This window comes from Rhinopithecus bieti, unplaced genomic scaffold (genome assembly GCF_001698545.2).
Source record: "Rhinopithecus bieti isolate Rb0 unplaced genomic scaffold, ASM169854v2 scaffold_6907, whole genome shotgun sequence".
NCBI lineage: Eukaryota > Metazoa > Chordata > Mammalia > Primates > Cercopithecidae > Rhinopithecus > Rhinopithecus bieti.
In genome coordinates this window covers 4,323,934-4,337,538 of record NW_016805647.1, presented here as the reverse complement: position 1 = coordinate 4,337,538, position 13,605 = coordinate 4,323,934, and the positions used below count along the sequence as shown (strand labels likewise).

Below are 13,605 nucleotides of genomic sequence, written 5' to 3'. Positions count from 1 at the left end.
AAAAAAAAAAAGAGTGTATGAAGCGTGCAGACAAGGAAGATCAGGCTGGAAAACAGGGTGAAGCCAGATCACGGCAGACCTTGAAGGCCAAGCTTAGGAACTGATATATTTTGGGCTGCTAATTCTGAACCCTTTTTGGGTCTCTGGTCTCTGGAAAATGGATTAAAATTATAGACCCTTCCCCAGAGAATGCAATTACATAATTTTGCATAGAATTTTGGGGTTCGGGGGTAGATTACAATCTTCAGTGTCCCGTTTATGGACCTCAGGTGAAGAACTGTTCTATACAAAAGTTGGTGGAAGGGACTGCAGGTTTTTTCCCCCAGCAGGCAGCTGTATTTTTTCATTTCATTTCATTTCAATTTCATTTTATTTTCTTTTTGAGACAGAGTCGTACTCTGTCAACCAGGCTGGAGTGCAGTGGCACGATCTTGGCTCACTGCAAGCTCTGCCTCCTGGGTTCAAGCGATTCTCCTGCCTCAGCTTCCTAAGCAGCGGGGATTACAGGTGGCTGCCACCACGCCTGGTTAATTTCTTTTTGTATTTTGAGTAGCAATGGGGGTTTCACCAAGTTGGCCAGGCTGGTCTTGAACTCCTGAACTCAGGTGATCTGCCTGCCTTGGCCTCCCAGAGTGCTGGTATTACAGGCATGAGCCACTATGCCCGGCTGGCAGCCCTATTTTAATGCCATTTACTCTCCTGGCATGTGGCCTAAGTAATGTCTCACCTCCGAATCTACAGGGTCCACAATGGAATCATTGAGGAATTTCACCATCACAAACTTCTTCAGGGCCATCAGGTTTTTCTTGTAGGACTCATTGATACCCTGAAAGAAAGGCCAGCAATACCTAAGGTCATTACCATCAGATACCAGCAGGGGGAGTAAAGCCTTCCAGTTCTCTGGTCTCCCTGACCCTGTGCCACCATGTTCCTTCCCCATGGGTATGGGCTGTTTTCCAGCTTCCTGCCCAGGATATACCTGTACAGCTTTTTTTTTTTTTTCTCTCTAAAACACAAAACAAAAAAAAACCTTTATTTTATTTTAGATTCAGGGGGGTACATGTACAGTTTTGTTACAAGTGTATATTGTGTGATGCTGAGGTTTGGAGTTCTGTTGATCCTTTCACCCAAATAGTGAACACAGTGCCCAACAGGAAGCCCAACAGGAAGTTTTTCAGCCCTAGCCCCTCCCTCCCAGCTTTTGGAGTCTCTAGTGTCTATTGCTCCCATCTTTATATCCACGTGTACCCAATGTTTAGCTCCTAATAATAAGTGAGAGCATGTGATATTTGGTCTTCTGTTTCTGTGTTCATTTGCTTAGGATAATGGCCTCCAGCTGCATCCACGTTGCTGCAAAGAACAGGATTTCATTCTCTTTTATGACTGTGCAATATTCCATGGTGTATATGTACCACATTTTCTTTATTCAGTCCACCGCTGATGGGCACCTAGGTTGGTTTCATGTCTTTGCTATGGTGAACAGTGCTGCAATAAACACGAATGCAAGTGTCTTTTTGGTAGGACAATTTGTTTTTCTTTGGGTATATACCCAGTCATGGGATTGCTTATACAGCCTTTTTTTTTTTTTGAGATGGAGTCTCGCTCTGTCGCCCAGGCCGGAGTGCAGTGGCACCATCTCAGCTCACTGCAACCTCTGCCTCCCGGGTTCAAGCAATTCTCCTGCCTCAGCCTCCTGAGTAGCTGGGATTACAGGTGGCCGCCACCACGTCCAGCTAATTTTGTATTTTTAGTAGAGGTGGGGTTTCACTGTGTCGGCCAGGCTGGTCTCGAACTCCTGATCTCAAGTGATCTGCCCACCTCGGCCTCCCAAAATGCTAGGATTACAGGCATGAGACACCGCGCCTGGCCTTCCTATCTGACTGACATGCCACCGACCATGGCATACAGGTACAACTATGAATTTACACCACACTCCATAGGTGTCCATCACATAGGTGAGAGGCTTCTAGTCAGAGAAAGTCAAGACAAAATAAGAAACTGCAAATTCTGGGTGGTTCTGCTATTCTATTCTGTGTTGTTTTTTGTTTGGTTTGTTTTTCCCCTCAAACTTTCTGTTTAAAAACAAAAAACCAAGACTCTCCAGATGAGTCCAATATAAACTGAGCCATCTAGTTTACCAGAACCTACCAAACCATGTTTGTGTCTAGGACATACTCAGTGCCTACTGTATCTCCTGTCTAGGTAAATCTCTAGAGAAAAATCCACCCCCAAACTGATCCATCAGGAAAGCTTCCCTCATTAAGACAGCAGCTGTGAATTTCCACGTAGCCCAGTCAGCAACCTACTGAGCTCATCCTGTGTGTTTCAACACTGGGAGAGGGAAAGAACTTAAGGGAAGAAAGGTAATTGAATTTCAACCTTGCTAAAAGGAACTGAATCTCAAAGGCACTGCCTCCCAAAAAAACAGAACTTCTGTTTCCTAGGATCTGCCCAGGACAGTTTGGATAAACAGTCGCCGCTGATTTGTTTATGAGGACCTAAACAGGAAAAAGAACGCACATCTATGGGAACAGGGTTTGGGTGCTTACCCGCTCCTGATTTATATCTGCCAAGAAGATGCTGTGGTTGCGATACACATCCTCTTTTATGGGGTCATGCCAGTATTCGGCTTGCACGAGGCTGTAGGAAGAAAAAAGAATGAGGTGATCAAGCTGCAGGTCAGTCAGTATGCCTAGGGCATGCTCAGTGCAAAGGCCACCAAGAGACTTTAAAAGGACAAAAGGCTGGCTGGGAGCGGTGGCTCACGCCTGTAATCCCAGCACTTTGGGAGGCTGAGGCAGGTGGATCACGAGGTCAGGAGTTCAAGACCAGCCTGGCCAAGATGGTGAAACCCCGTCTATACTAAAACTACAAAAATTAGCTGGGCACGGTGGCAGGCGCCTATAATCCCAGCTACTCAGGAGGCTGAGGCCGGAGAATTGCTTGAACCCCGGCGGCAGAGGTTGTAGTGAGCCGAGATCGAGTCACTGCACTTCAGCCTGGGCGACAGAGTGAGACTCCGTCTCAAAAAACAAGGACAAAAGGCCAAAGTCCTCAAGTCCCAGGCCTTACCCTTTAATAGAGAAGACAAGACTTGCACCTATAAAACAGTTTGTCAACAAGACACCTTGTTGAGACAAGGACTATTCAGCATAGTACAGAAATTATAAAAGATTCAGGCAAAGGACTCATCAATATTTGCTTCCCCTGTGACACTGGGGTTTGTCGTACCTATCATGCTAATATAGTTTGGCTGTGTCCTCACCCAAATCTCACCTTGAATTGTAACTCCCACAATTCCCATATGTCATGGGAGGTGATTGAATTATAGGGGCGGGTCTTTCCTGTGCTGTTCTCTTGATAGTGAATAAGTCTCACGAGATCTGATGGTTTCAAAGAGGGGAGCTGGGCCGGGTTCCGTGGCTCATGCCTATAATCCCAGCACTCTGAGAGGCCAAGGCGGGCAGATCACCTGAGGTTAGGAGTTTGAGACCAACCTGGCCAACATGAGGAAACCCCGTCTCTACTAAAAATACAAAAATTAGCCAGGCATGGTGACAGGTGCCTGTAATCCCGGCTATTCGGGAGGGTGAGGGAGGGAGAATCGCTTGAACCTGGGAAGCAGAGGTTGCAGTGAGCCAAGATCACACCATTGCACTCTAGCCTGGGAGACAGAGCAAGATTCCATCTCAAAAAAAATAACAAATAAAAAATAAAATTAAGAGGGGAGTTTCCCTGCCCACGCTCTGCTCTTTTGTCTGCTGTCATGTGAGATGTGCCTTTCACCTTCTGCCATGATTGTGAGGTTCCCCAGCCACAAGGAACTGTACGTCCACTATAAACCTCTATTTGCCCAGTCTCGGGTATGTCTTTATCAATAGCGTGAAAACAGACTAACACAGTAAATAAGTATCAGCAGAGTGGGATGCTACTGAAAAGTTACCCAAAAATGTGGAAGTGACTTTGGAACTGGGTAACAGGCAGAGGTTGGCACAGTTTGGAGGCCTCAGAAGAAGACAGGAAAATGTGGGAAAGCTTGGAACTTTCTAAAGACTTGTTGAATGGCTTTGACCAAAAGCCTGATAGTGATATAGACAATAAGGTCCAGGCTGAGGTGGTCTCAGACGGAGATGAGGAACTTGATGGGAACTTGAGCAAAGGGGACTCTTTATACTTTCTTTCCAATCTCTCTCCACTTTCCCTTCCCTTCCAGCCTCCTCAAAACGGGCACTGTTACCACAAGGCCTCATATGGGGAAATTCGAAAAAACTCTACCCCGGCTTGGCAGGAAGAGAAATACAAATGTCTACAACATAAGCTCCCCAGCCAGAGTGGAAGAGCTGCCCAGAGAGAGTGGTCCTGAAAACCCCACTCAGTGGAGCAGGATGGCGTGAAGCCCAACGGAGCCGCTATGTCGGAGATGGAGCTCTCCCTCCCAGGAGCAGATGAGACTGAAGTTAAAGAAAGCAACAGTCGGCTGGGCGCGGTGGCTCAAGCCTGTAATCCCAGCACTTTGGGAGGCCGAGACGGGCGGATCACGAGGTCAGGAGATCGAGACCATCCTGGCTAACACGGTGAAACCCCGTCCCTACTAAAAAATACAAAAAACTAGCCGGGCGTGGTGGCGGCGCCTGTAGTCCCAGCTACTGGGGAGGCTGAGGCAGGAGAATGGCCTAAACCCGGGAGGCGGAGCTTGCAGTGAGCCGAGATCCGGTCACTGGACTCCAGCCCGGGAGACAGCGAGACTCCGCCTCAAAAAAAAAAAAAAAAAAAAAGAAAGCAACAGTCAGAGTGACATTCTAGAATGTGTTTATACATGTATTGGAAACCTTTTAAAGGTTTAGAACTCTGAACATTTATAGAATGCACAAAAAAAAAGTTCTTGAGGAAAATTAGAAGTGTTACTTCAGTGAACACACAAATAATAAGGAAGCAAAACAGTCTTATTGCAGATACGGAGAAAATGTGAGTGGTCTGGATAGAAGATCAAACCAGCCACAACACTCCCTTAAGCCAAAGCCTACTCCAGAGCAACGTCCTAACTCTCTTCAATTCAATGAAGGCTGAGAGAGGTGAGGAAGCTGCAGAAAAAAAAAAGTGTGAAGCTAGCAGAGGTTGGTTTATAAGGTTCAAGGAAAGAAACCATCTCTATAATATGAGTGCAAGATGGGGCAGCAAGTGCTGACGTAGAAGCTGCAGTAAGTTATTCAGGAGATCTAGCTGAGATTCTTAATGAAGGTGGCGACCGTAAACAACGAATTTTCAGTGTAGATGAAACAGTCTTACATTGGAAGAAGATGCCATCTAGGACTTTCTTTTTTTTTTTTTTTTGAGAGGGGGTCTTGCTTTTCCACCCCGGCTGGAGGGCAGTGGCCGGATCTCAGCTCACTGCAAGCTCCGCCTCCCGGGTTTACGCCATTCTCCTGCCTCAGCCTCCCGAGTAGCTGGGACTACAGGCGCCCGCCTCGTCGCCCGGCTAGTTTTTTGTATTTTTAAGTAGAGACAGGGTTTCACCGTATTAGCCAGGATGGTCTCGATCTCCTGACCTCGTGATCCGCCCGTCTCGGCCTCCCAAAGTGCTGGGATTACAGGCTTGAGCCACCGCGCCCGGCCTATTTCAACTTTCAAGTCTTATTATTTAAGAAATACATTTACAAGGTTGTAGCTGCATAGNGGCTGGAGTGCAGTGGCCGGATCTCAGCTCACTGCAAGCTCCGCCTCCCGGGTTTACGCCATTCTCCTGCCTCAGCCTCCCGAGTAGCTGGGACTACAGGCGCCCGCCTCGTCGCCCGGCTAGTTTTTTGTATTTTTAAGTAGAGACAGGGTTTCACCGTATTAGCCAGGATGGTCTCGATCTCCTGACCTCGTGATCCGCCCGTCTCGGCCTCCCAAAGTGCTGGGATTACAGGCTTGAGCCACCGCGCCCGGCCTATTTCAACTTTCAAGTCTTATTATTTAAGAAATACATTTACAAGGTTGTAGCTGCATAGACAGTGATTCCTTTGATGCATCTGGGCAAAGTAAATGGGAGAGCTGATGGAAATGATGTATCATTCTAGATGCCATTAAGAACATTAACGGGCTGGGTACCGTTCACTTTGGGAGGGTGAGGAGGGAACATCAGTAGAGCCCAGGAGTTTGAGACTAGCCTGGACAACATAAACAAGATCCCATCTCTACAAAAAAATTAAAAAATTAGTGGGGTGTAGTGGCTCACACTTGTAGTCCCAGCTGCTCAGGAGGCTGAGGTGTGAGGATCGCTTGAGCCTGGGAGGTTGAGGCCGGGTTGCAGTGAGCTGTAATGGCACCACTGCACTCCAACTTGGGTGACAGAGTGAGACTCTGTCTCAAAAACAAACAAAAATTCATGATTCACAGGAAGAGGTCAAAATATCAATAGTAACAGGAGTTTAAAAGTTGATTCCAACCCTCATGAGTGGTTGAGGGATTCAAGCTTCAATGAAGGAAGTAACTGCAGATGTGGAAATAGCAAGAGAACTAGAATTAGAAGTGGAACCTGACAATGTGACTGAATTGCTGCAATCTCATACAAGGATAAGGAATTCCTTCTTACGGATGAGCAAAAAAGTGGCTTCTTGAGATGGAATCTACTCCTGGTGAAGATGCTATGAACACTGATAAAATGACAACAAAGGATTTAGAATAAATATTACATAAGCTTTCATAAAAGCAGTGGCAGGGTTTGAGGATTGAGTCCAGTTCTGAAATATGTTCTACTGTGGCCAAAATGCTACCAAATAGCATCGTAGGCTACAAAGAAATCTTTCATGAAAGGAAGAGTCAATTGATACAAAGTTCATCATTGTCTCACTTTAAGAAATTAACACAGCCACCCCCACCTTCAGCAACCACCACCCTGATCAGTCAGCAGCCATCAACATCCAGGCAAGACCCTCCACCAGCAAAAAGATAACTTGCTGAAGACTCAAATGACCATTAGCATTTTTTAGCATTAAAGTATTTTCTAATTAAGGCATGTACTTTTTTTAGGCATAATGCTACTGCACACTTAACAGACTTCAGTATAGTGTAAACATAGCTTTTATATGCACTGGGAAACCAGTAAATTTGTGTGACTTGCTGTATTGCGGTATTTGCTTTACCGTGGTGGTCTAGAACCGAATCCTCAGTATCTCTGAGGTATGCCTGTAGTTTGGTACATTACTCTCTTAACTTTTCTGAATGGTGGAAAAGTCTCTGAGACAGCCTGAGTAGATGCCTCAATATTTCCAGAAAACAAAGTTGCAAGTTCACCAGCTGAGGACAAAGACATGGGGAAAACTGGACAATTGGGGGAAAGAACTCTGAGATCCACTGCGGGTGAGGTGCAAACTGGGAGCAGGGCCCAGAGCAGACCTGGGGAGGGCAAGTTGCTATGAAAATTAAACAGGATATGTAAAGCTCTAGCTTCCCCTGAGCTGGAACAGGGGAAGATGGAGGCCAAGGCCGAGGCCAGGGCAACACTGAAGTATTCATTGTGGCAGGGAGTGTAGGGGTAGGAGGGTACAGCATGGGACGGGGGATGGCAGAGAGCAAACTGGAGGAAGGAGAAGGCTAGGAAGGGCTGAAAGCACCTGGGAAGGCAAAAGGGAACTAGAGGGTAGATTTTACATCCAGGAAGGAGAGCCAGAACTGTTACACCATTCCTCGTTGCCCTTATCATGCCAAGCCGGGGGCTTCCTCACCAGTTACTGTGCGGATTAGGATATCACGTTTGCTTTGCTAAGGTTAAGTTATCTGAAGAATGTGGAAAACCTCTTTTGGGGTCTCTGCCTAAGCCCCACTCTTGCACTCTTCCTGCCCCGCCTACTGGTTTACAGGGAGGTGGGTATGGGGAGTATGCACGGTTCCACTTCTCTGGCCACAGTTAATGAGAGCAGAGGTGGACACCTGACCTGAGCCGTGGCATGGTCCCTTCCCGAAGAATCTGAATCGGGACAGAGAGATTCTAGCCTCAGACTGAGACAATCTCCTAACAGAAGATTAAACATTTGGAAGCTGTGCAAGGCCACCTTCCATCATGTGGGTGGCAGGGGAAGCTGGTCTGCATGGAGAGAAGAAGCAGCGACACAGAGAGAGAAGCAACAATGGCAATGGAGAGAGAATACCCTGGCTCCTTGTGGCTCCCAATTCTTGATTCCAGGCCCTGTGAGGCCTTAGGCACCAACAGAGTATTACTTTCTTTTAAAATTTACTTTGGCTTGATATGGTTTCCTTCTTGCAACCAGAATTAATCTTCCCTAATACCAGGGGCAACCTAGGACAGTATCACAAAGACAAAATGATTTCTCCTTGTTACTTTAAGCCTTTACCATCTGCTCTGCTAAAACAGTTCTCACATTCATTCATCTGCTTGCTTGCTTTCAAAAACATGTCGGCATTTTTTATGGTCTCTTACCTCCTTTCTCCCTGTTCTCTCTGCTCTTGTGGGTTTATCACTTTTTATTCTTCTGCTACCACTTCATTAAAATTTAAGGAGGAAGGGAAGATAAACACATCAATCTACTGCTTTTAACCAGTATCTTTTATTTTTATTTTTTGAGACAGAGTCTCACTCTGTCACCTAGGCTGGGGTGCAGTGGTGCGATCTCAGCTCACTGCAACCTCCGCCTCCTGGGTGCAAGCAATTCTCTAGCCTCAGCCTCCGGAGCAGCTAAGACTACAGGTGTGCGCCACCACACCTGGCTAATTTTTGTATTTTTAGTAGAGATGGAGTTTCGCCATGTTGGCCAGGCTGGTCTCGAACTCCAGGCCTCAAGTGATCTGCCTACCAAGGCCTCCCAAAGTGCTGGGATAACAGGCATGAGCCACTGCACCCCACCTTAAACAGTATTTACATGTCACTTGTCACCCCCGATGGACTGCTCACTTAGCATCACTAACAGAATTCTGATTGCCAAGAGTTGTTTTGGTTCACACAAAGAAAGAAAAGTATAGGCTTTTTGGAGGCAACTGGGCAAGAGTGAGAATCAAGAGTAAAGGAGGAAGAATGAAGTCTAAATACCATGCAAATCCATGAGAGCAAAGAATATGTAGAATATAAATAATTAAGTTGTGATTAGCCACAACCAATCAAACCAGGCAAAGGGGAAAGCTTGGTGTAGCATGAGGTTAAAAAAAGGAGACAGAGGTACAGAGTATCTTAGTTTTCTATAAAAACCATCAGGTAGGCCGGGCGCGGTGGCTCAAGCCTGTAATCCCAGCACTTTGGGAGGCCGAGATGGGCGGATCACGAGCTCAGGAGATCGAGACCATCCTGGCTAACACGGTGAAACCCCGTCTCTACTAAAAAATACAGAAAACTAGCCGGGCGAGGTGGCGGGCGCCTGTAGTCCAGCTACTCGGGAGGCTGAGGCAGGAGAATGGCGTAAACCCGGGAGGCGGAGCTTGCAGTGAGCTGAGATCCGGCCACTGCACTCCAGCCTGGGCGACAGAGCGAGACTCCGTCTCAAAAAAAAAAAAAAAAAAAAACCATCAGGTGGTACTGTTGACCCAAAACAGCTTTGTGGCTATTTGTGTAGCCAATGAGTGGGAAGAGAAAAGACAGCTTGCTGTAGGTTGTTCCAACATGAGTCAGTCACAAGGCTGTATCTTGGAAAATGGCTTCAACAATATACTGTAATAAAAAGTTGTTATTTGACAAGAATGAGACACTTGGAAAACCCACAGGATGTTAGTGGATCCCAAACTCCAGCTATCATCTAGAGTACATCAGACCTACCATCGCAACTTCTGTTTTTTTTTGAGACAGAGTCTCCCTCTGTCGCCCAGGCTAGAGTGCAATGCTCACTGCAAGCTCCGCCTCCTGGGTTAAGCGATTCTCCTGCCTCAGCCTCCTGAGTAGCTGAGATTACACGCACCACCGTGCTCAGCTAATTTTTGTATTTTTAGTAGAGACAGGGTTTCACCATGTTGGTCAGGCTGGTCTCAAACTCCTGACCTCGTGATCCACCCACCTCTGCCTCCCAAAGTGCTGGGATTACAGGCATGAGCCACCATGCCCGGCCTACAACTTCTAAGGATAGACCCCGGGAATCCATTTTTAATGAATTTCCCTGTGGTTCTGATATACAATTAAGTTTGGAAACAAATGAACAAGCACACACTACAAAAGTAATTCTGCATCTTTTTTTTTTTTTTTTTTTAATGGATTTTAATAGAGACAGTGGTCTCACTATGTTGCTCAGACTGGTCTTGAACTTCTGGCTTCAAGCAATCCTCCTGCCTTGGCCTCTCAAAGAGTTGGGGTTACAAGTGTGAGCCATCGTGCCAGGCTGGCCATGCTAAATACCCAAATACATTTGAGTAGTCAGGGACAGTGATGTAGGGAGTAGCTATCAATATAAACAATCTGTCCTCTAAATACTAGCAATAATTCCTTGAGCTTAGTACTTTCTAAAGGCTTTCTGTTTGTTTTTTAAAGATGGAAATTTATTCTGTTATAATTACATTCTTCTTACATAGAAAAATGCCCTTGTTTGTCTTTCTTTGTTTTTTAATTAATAGACTTTTTGGAGCAAGTTTAGGTTTACAATGAAATTGAGCAGATGGTACAAAAAGATCTCATTTGAAGTCTGGGTGCGGTGGCTCACGCCTGTAATCCCAGCACTTTGGGAGGCCAAGGTGGGTGGATCACCTTAGGTCGGGAGTTGGAGACCAGCCTGACCAACATGGAGAAATCCTGTCTCTTCTGAAAATACAAAATTAGCCGGGCGTGGTAGCACATGCCTGCAACCCCAATTACTTGGAGGCTGAGGCAGGAGACTTGCTTGAACCCGGGAGGTGGAGGCTGCGGTGAGCCAAGATCACACCACTGCACTCCAGCCTGGGCAACAAGAGCGAAACTCTGTTTCAAAAAAAAAAAAAGATCTCATTTGAATGTCATAAGGAACTACTGCTGGAATCACTGTGAGCATGAAAGTCAGCATGGTATTTTCACACAGTGACACGTGTGTAATCTTTTCAGCTAACCATACATACCGTTCCTGAACAACTTTGGAGTATGCCCCAGCATTCAGTGTTTTTCTGATGAAGTCACAGATGTGAGAGCTCTCTCCTGGGCATCGAGGGAGTCCAAAAACACCTACAGAGGTAGATGACAAATATTCATTCCTTCAGTAATCATGTATCCAATACCCACTATGCACAAGGCACTGTGAGGAACAAAACGAACAGGACCAAACTCTGATCTCATTCACTTGTTCCTCATGAAAATAAAGGGCAGAGAACTAATACCATCACCAGCTTCCTCCTGGTGCTGCTTACACTCCTTCCCGCCTAAGGATCTTTGTACCTGCTCATCCCTGGAGGATGTGCTGCATCACATGGCTGGACTCGTTTTCAGCTCTCAGGTCTTGGTCCTAGGCAAGTCATATCTGACCAGCTTACCACAAATAGTACCCATCCCCATTTCCTTCCCCTCCCCCATTTATACTTCATCCTTAGCATCCTCATCAATAACACTGTTTTGAGTGCCACGAATAGTTCTGTGCAAAATATTGGCAATAATTAATGTAATCCTCACAACCACCCTGTGGAGTAGATATCATTATTTTCCCCATATCACAGATAGAAAACTGTAAAACTGAGAGGTTAAATACCTTGTCCAAGGTTAGACAATAAGGGATAAGCCAGGATCAGACACAGGCAGTTTGGCCCCAAAGCCCACTCCTTTAAGTGCTACAACCACTAGTGTGTCCTTCACACAGTATCCTATTGTTCTTGTTGTTTTCCAAGAGATTGGGTCTTGCTATGTTGCCCAGACTAAAGTGCAATGGCTATTCACAGGCACCATTATAGCACGCCACAGTGCCTCGAACTCCTGGCTTCAAATGATCCTCCAGCCTCAACCTCCCAAGTAGCAGGGACTATAGGTATACACCACCTCGTGCCCGGCTATCCTCTATTTTATTGTGTACATATATATGTGTATATATATATGTGTGTATATAAGTGCATATATGTGTATATATACGTCTATGTATGTGTGTATATATGTGCATATGTCTATGTATGTATGTGTATGTATGTGCACATGCTTGTGTGTGTGTATAGATATATATTTCATGAACGCAAGGACCTTGTCTGTCTTGTTCCTGGCCTATAGTAGGTTTTCAATAAATATTTGTTGACTGAATAATAAAGCTGTTTTTACCAACTTGTGTTTGTATAATCCTTATACTTTTAAAAAGTGTTTTCCTACCTATTATTTCACTTTATCCTCTGAAAAATTCCTATAAGACAGGCAGGACCATATTTTGGTTTCCTCTGTGAGTGGAACCTAAGATACCAAATTACTTGCCTATGACTAATAGTTAATTGGGTGAGTCCAGGTTTCCTGATTATATGGAGAATCATTCTGCTCCCACATATACCAGCTAACAGCTATACCCACCACAACAGAGATGAAATTCCATTCTAAAGACACATCCTTCCCCAAAAGTATGGAATTCTGTCTAAACAGAAAACCTGCTATTTCTCAAATGGTTTAAATTTAAAGACAAAAGAGCTTACACACTATTCTTTGCCTAAGCCTAAATTCAAGAGGATATCACCAAGTCAGAGAACAGGAAAGGTCACTCGATTTTCCTAACTCCTCAACCACCACCTGCCACGTGGCTATAACCATCTCACTTCCATGCAATTGTGTCAACGAAATTGGAGAGAAGTAGATGTCAACCTAGTGATGCAGGCCTCTGGAATCCTAAGTCTCTTCCTATGTCTCCAGCAATGCTGGCTAGTTTGCTAAAAGCTAGAGAAACAGGATTTTGCAAGGATGGCTGATGTCTTGTGCAAATACAGTTCCTAGATTTTTTTTAAATCACGTGGTCATGTGGGTTAGAACAGAGAAAAAAGAAAGCAAAGAGGCAAAGTTACCTTGATGTTGTCCCCCAACTGAGATCAGATTGACCATGGGAGGTGAAGGGCATCTCTGAGCCACTGCCCTCCTATGGAATAAAAGGGAGTTTTAGCTCTGACTGTCAGATGGAAATGTATCATCCACAATCGGCATCACAGATTAAGCTAGTCATCCTCTGTGGTTCCCCAAACCCACAGAGTTTCAGGATTTTCCTCTGATATAGGCGAATGCAAATCTTTCTTTCAACTTTCATAGAAAATAAATTAAGCTCTGGCCGGGCACGGTGGCTCACACCTGTAATTCTAGCACTTTGGGAGGCCAAGGTGGGTGGATCACTTGAGGTCAGGAGTTTGAGACCAGCCTAGACAATAAGGTGAAACCCCATCTCAACTAAAAATACAAAAAATTAGCTAGATATGGTGGTGAGCACCTGTAGTCCCAGTTACTCGGGAGGCTGAGGCAGGAGAATCACTTGAACCTAGGACGTGGAGGTTGCAGTGAGCCAAGATCGCACCACTGCACTACGGCCTAGGCAACAAGAGCAAAACTCCGTCTCAAAAAAGAAAAGAAAAGAAATGGCCGGGCGCGGTGGCTCAAGCCTGTAATCCCAGCACTTTGGGAGGCCGAGATGGGCGGATCACGAGGTCAGGAGATCGAGACCATCCTGGCTAACCCGGTGAAACCCCGTCTCTACTAAAAAATACAAAAAACTAGCCGGGCGAGGT

General features: G+C 45.7%; 1 protein-coding gene across 1 annotated transcript in view; it reads right to left on the bottom strand.

The window, feature by feature from the left end:
• Positions 1 to 13,605, bottom strand: part of PPT1 (palmitoyl-protein thioesterase 1) — a 25,148-nt gene that overhangs the window by 5,408 nt on the left and 6,135 nt on the right. Inside the window, exons 4-7 of the mRNA XM_017873340.1 lie at positions 12,898 to 12,968; positions 11,002 to 11,104; positions 2,550 to 2,640; positions 728 to 826 (exon numbers count right to left, since the gene is read on the bottom strand). Coding sequence (XP_017728829.1) covers positions 728 to 826; positions 2,550 to 2,640; positions 11,002 to 11,104; positions 12,898 to 12,968 — 364 coding nt within the window. The remainder of the gene's footprint in view (positions 1 to 727; positions 827 to 2,549; positions 2,641 to 11,001; positions 11,105 to 12,897; positions 12,969 to 13,605) is intronic.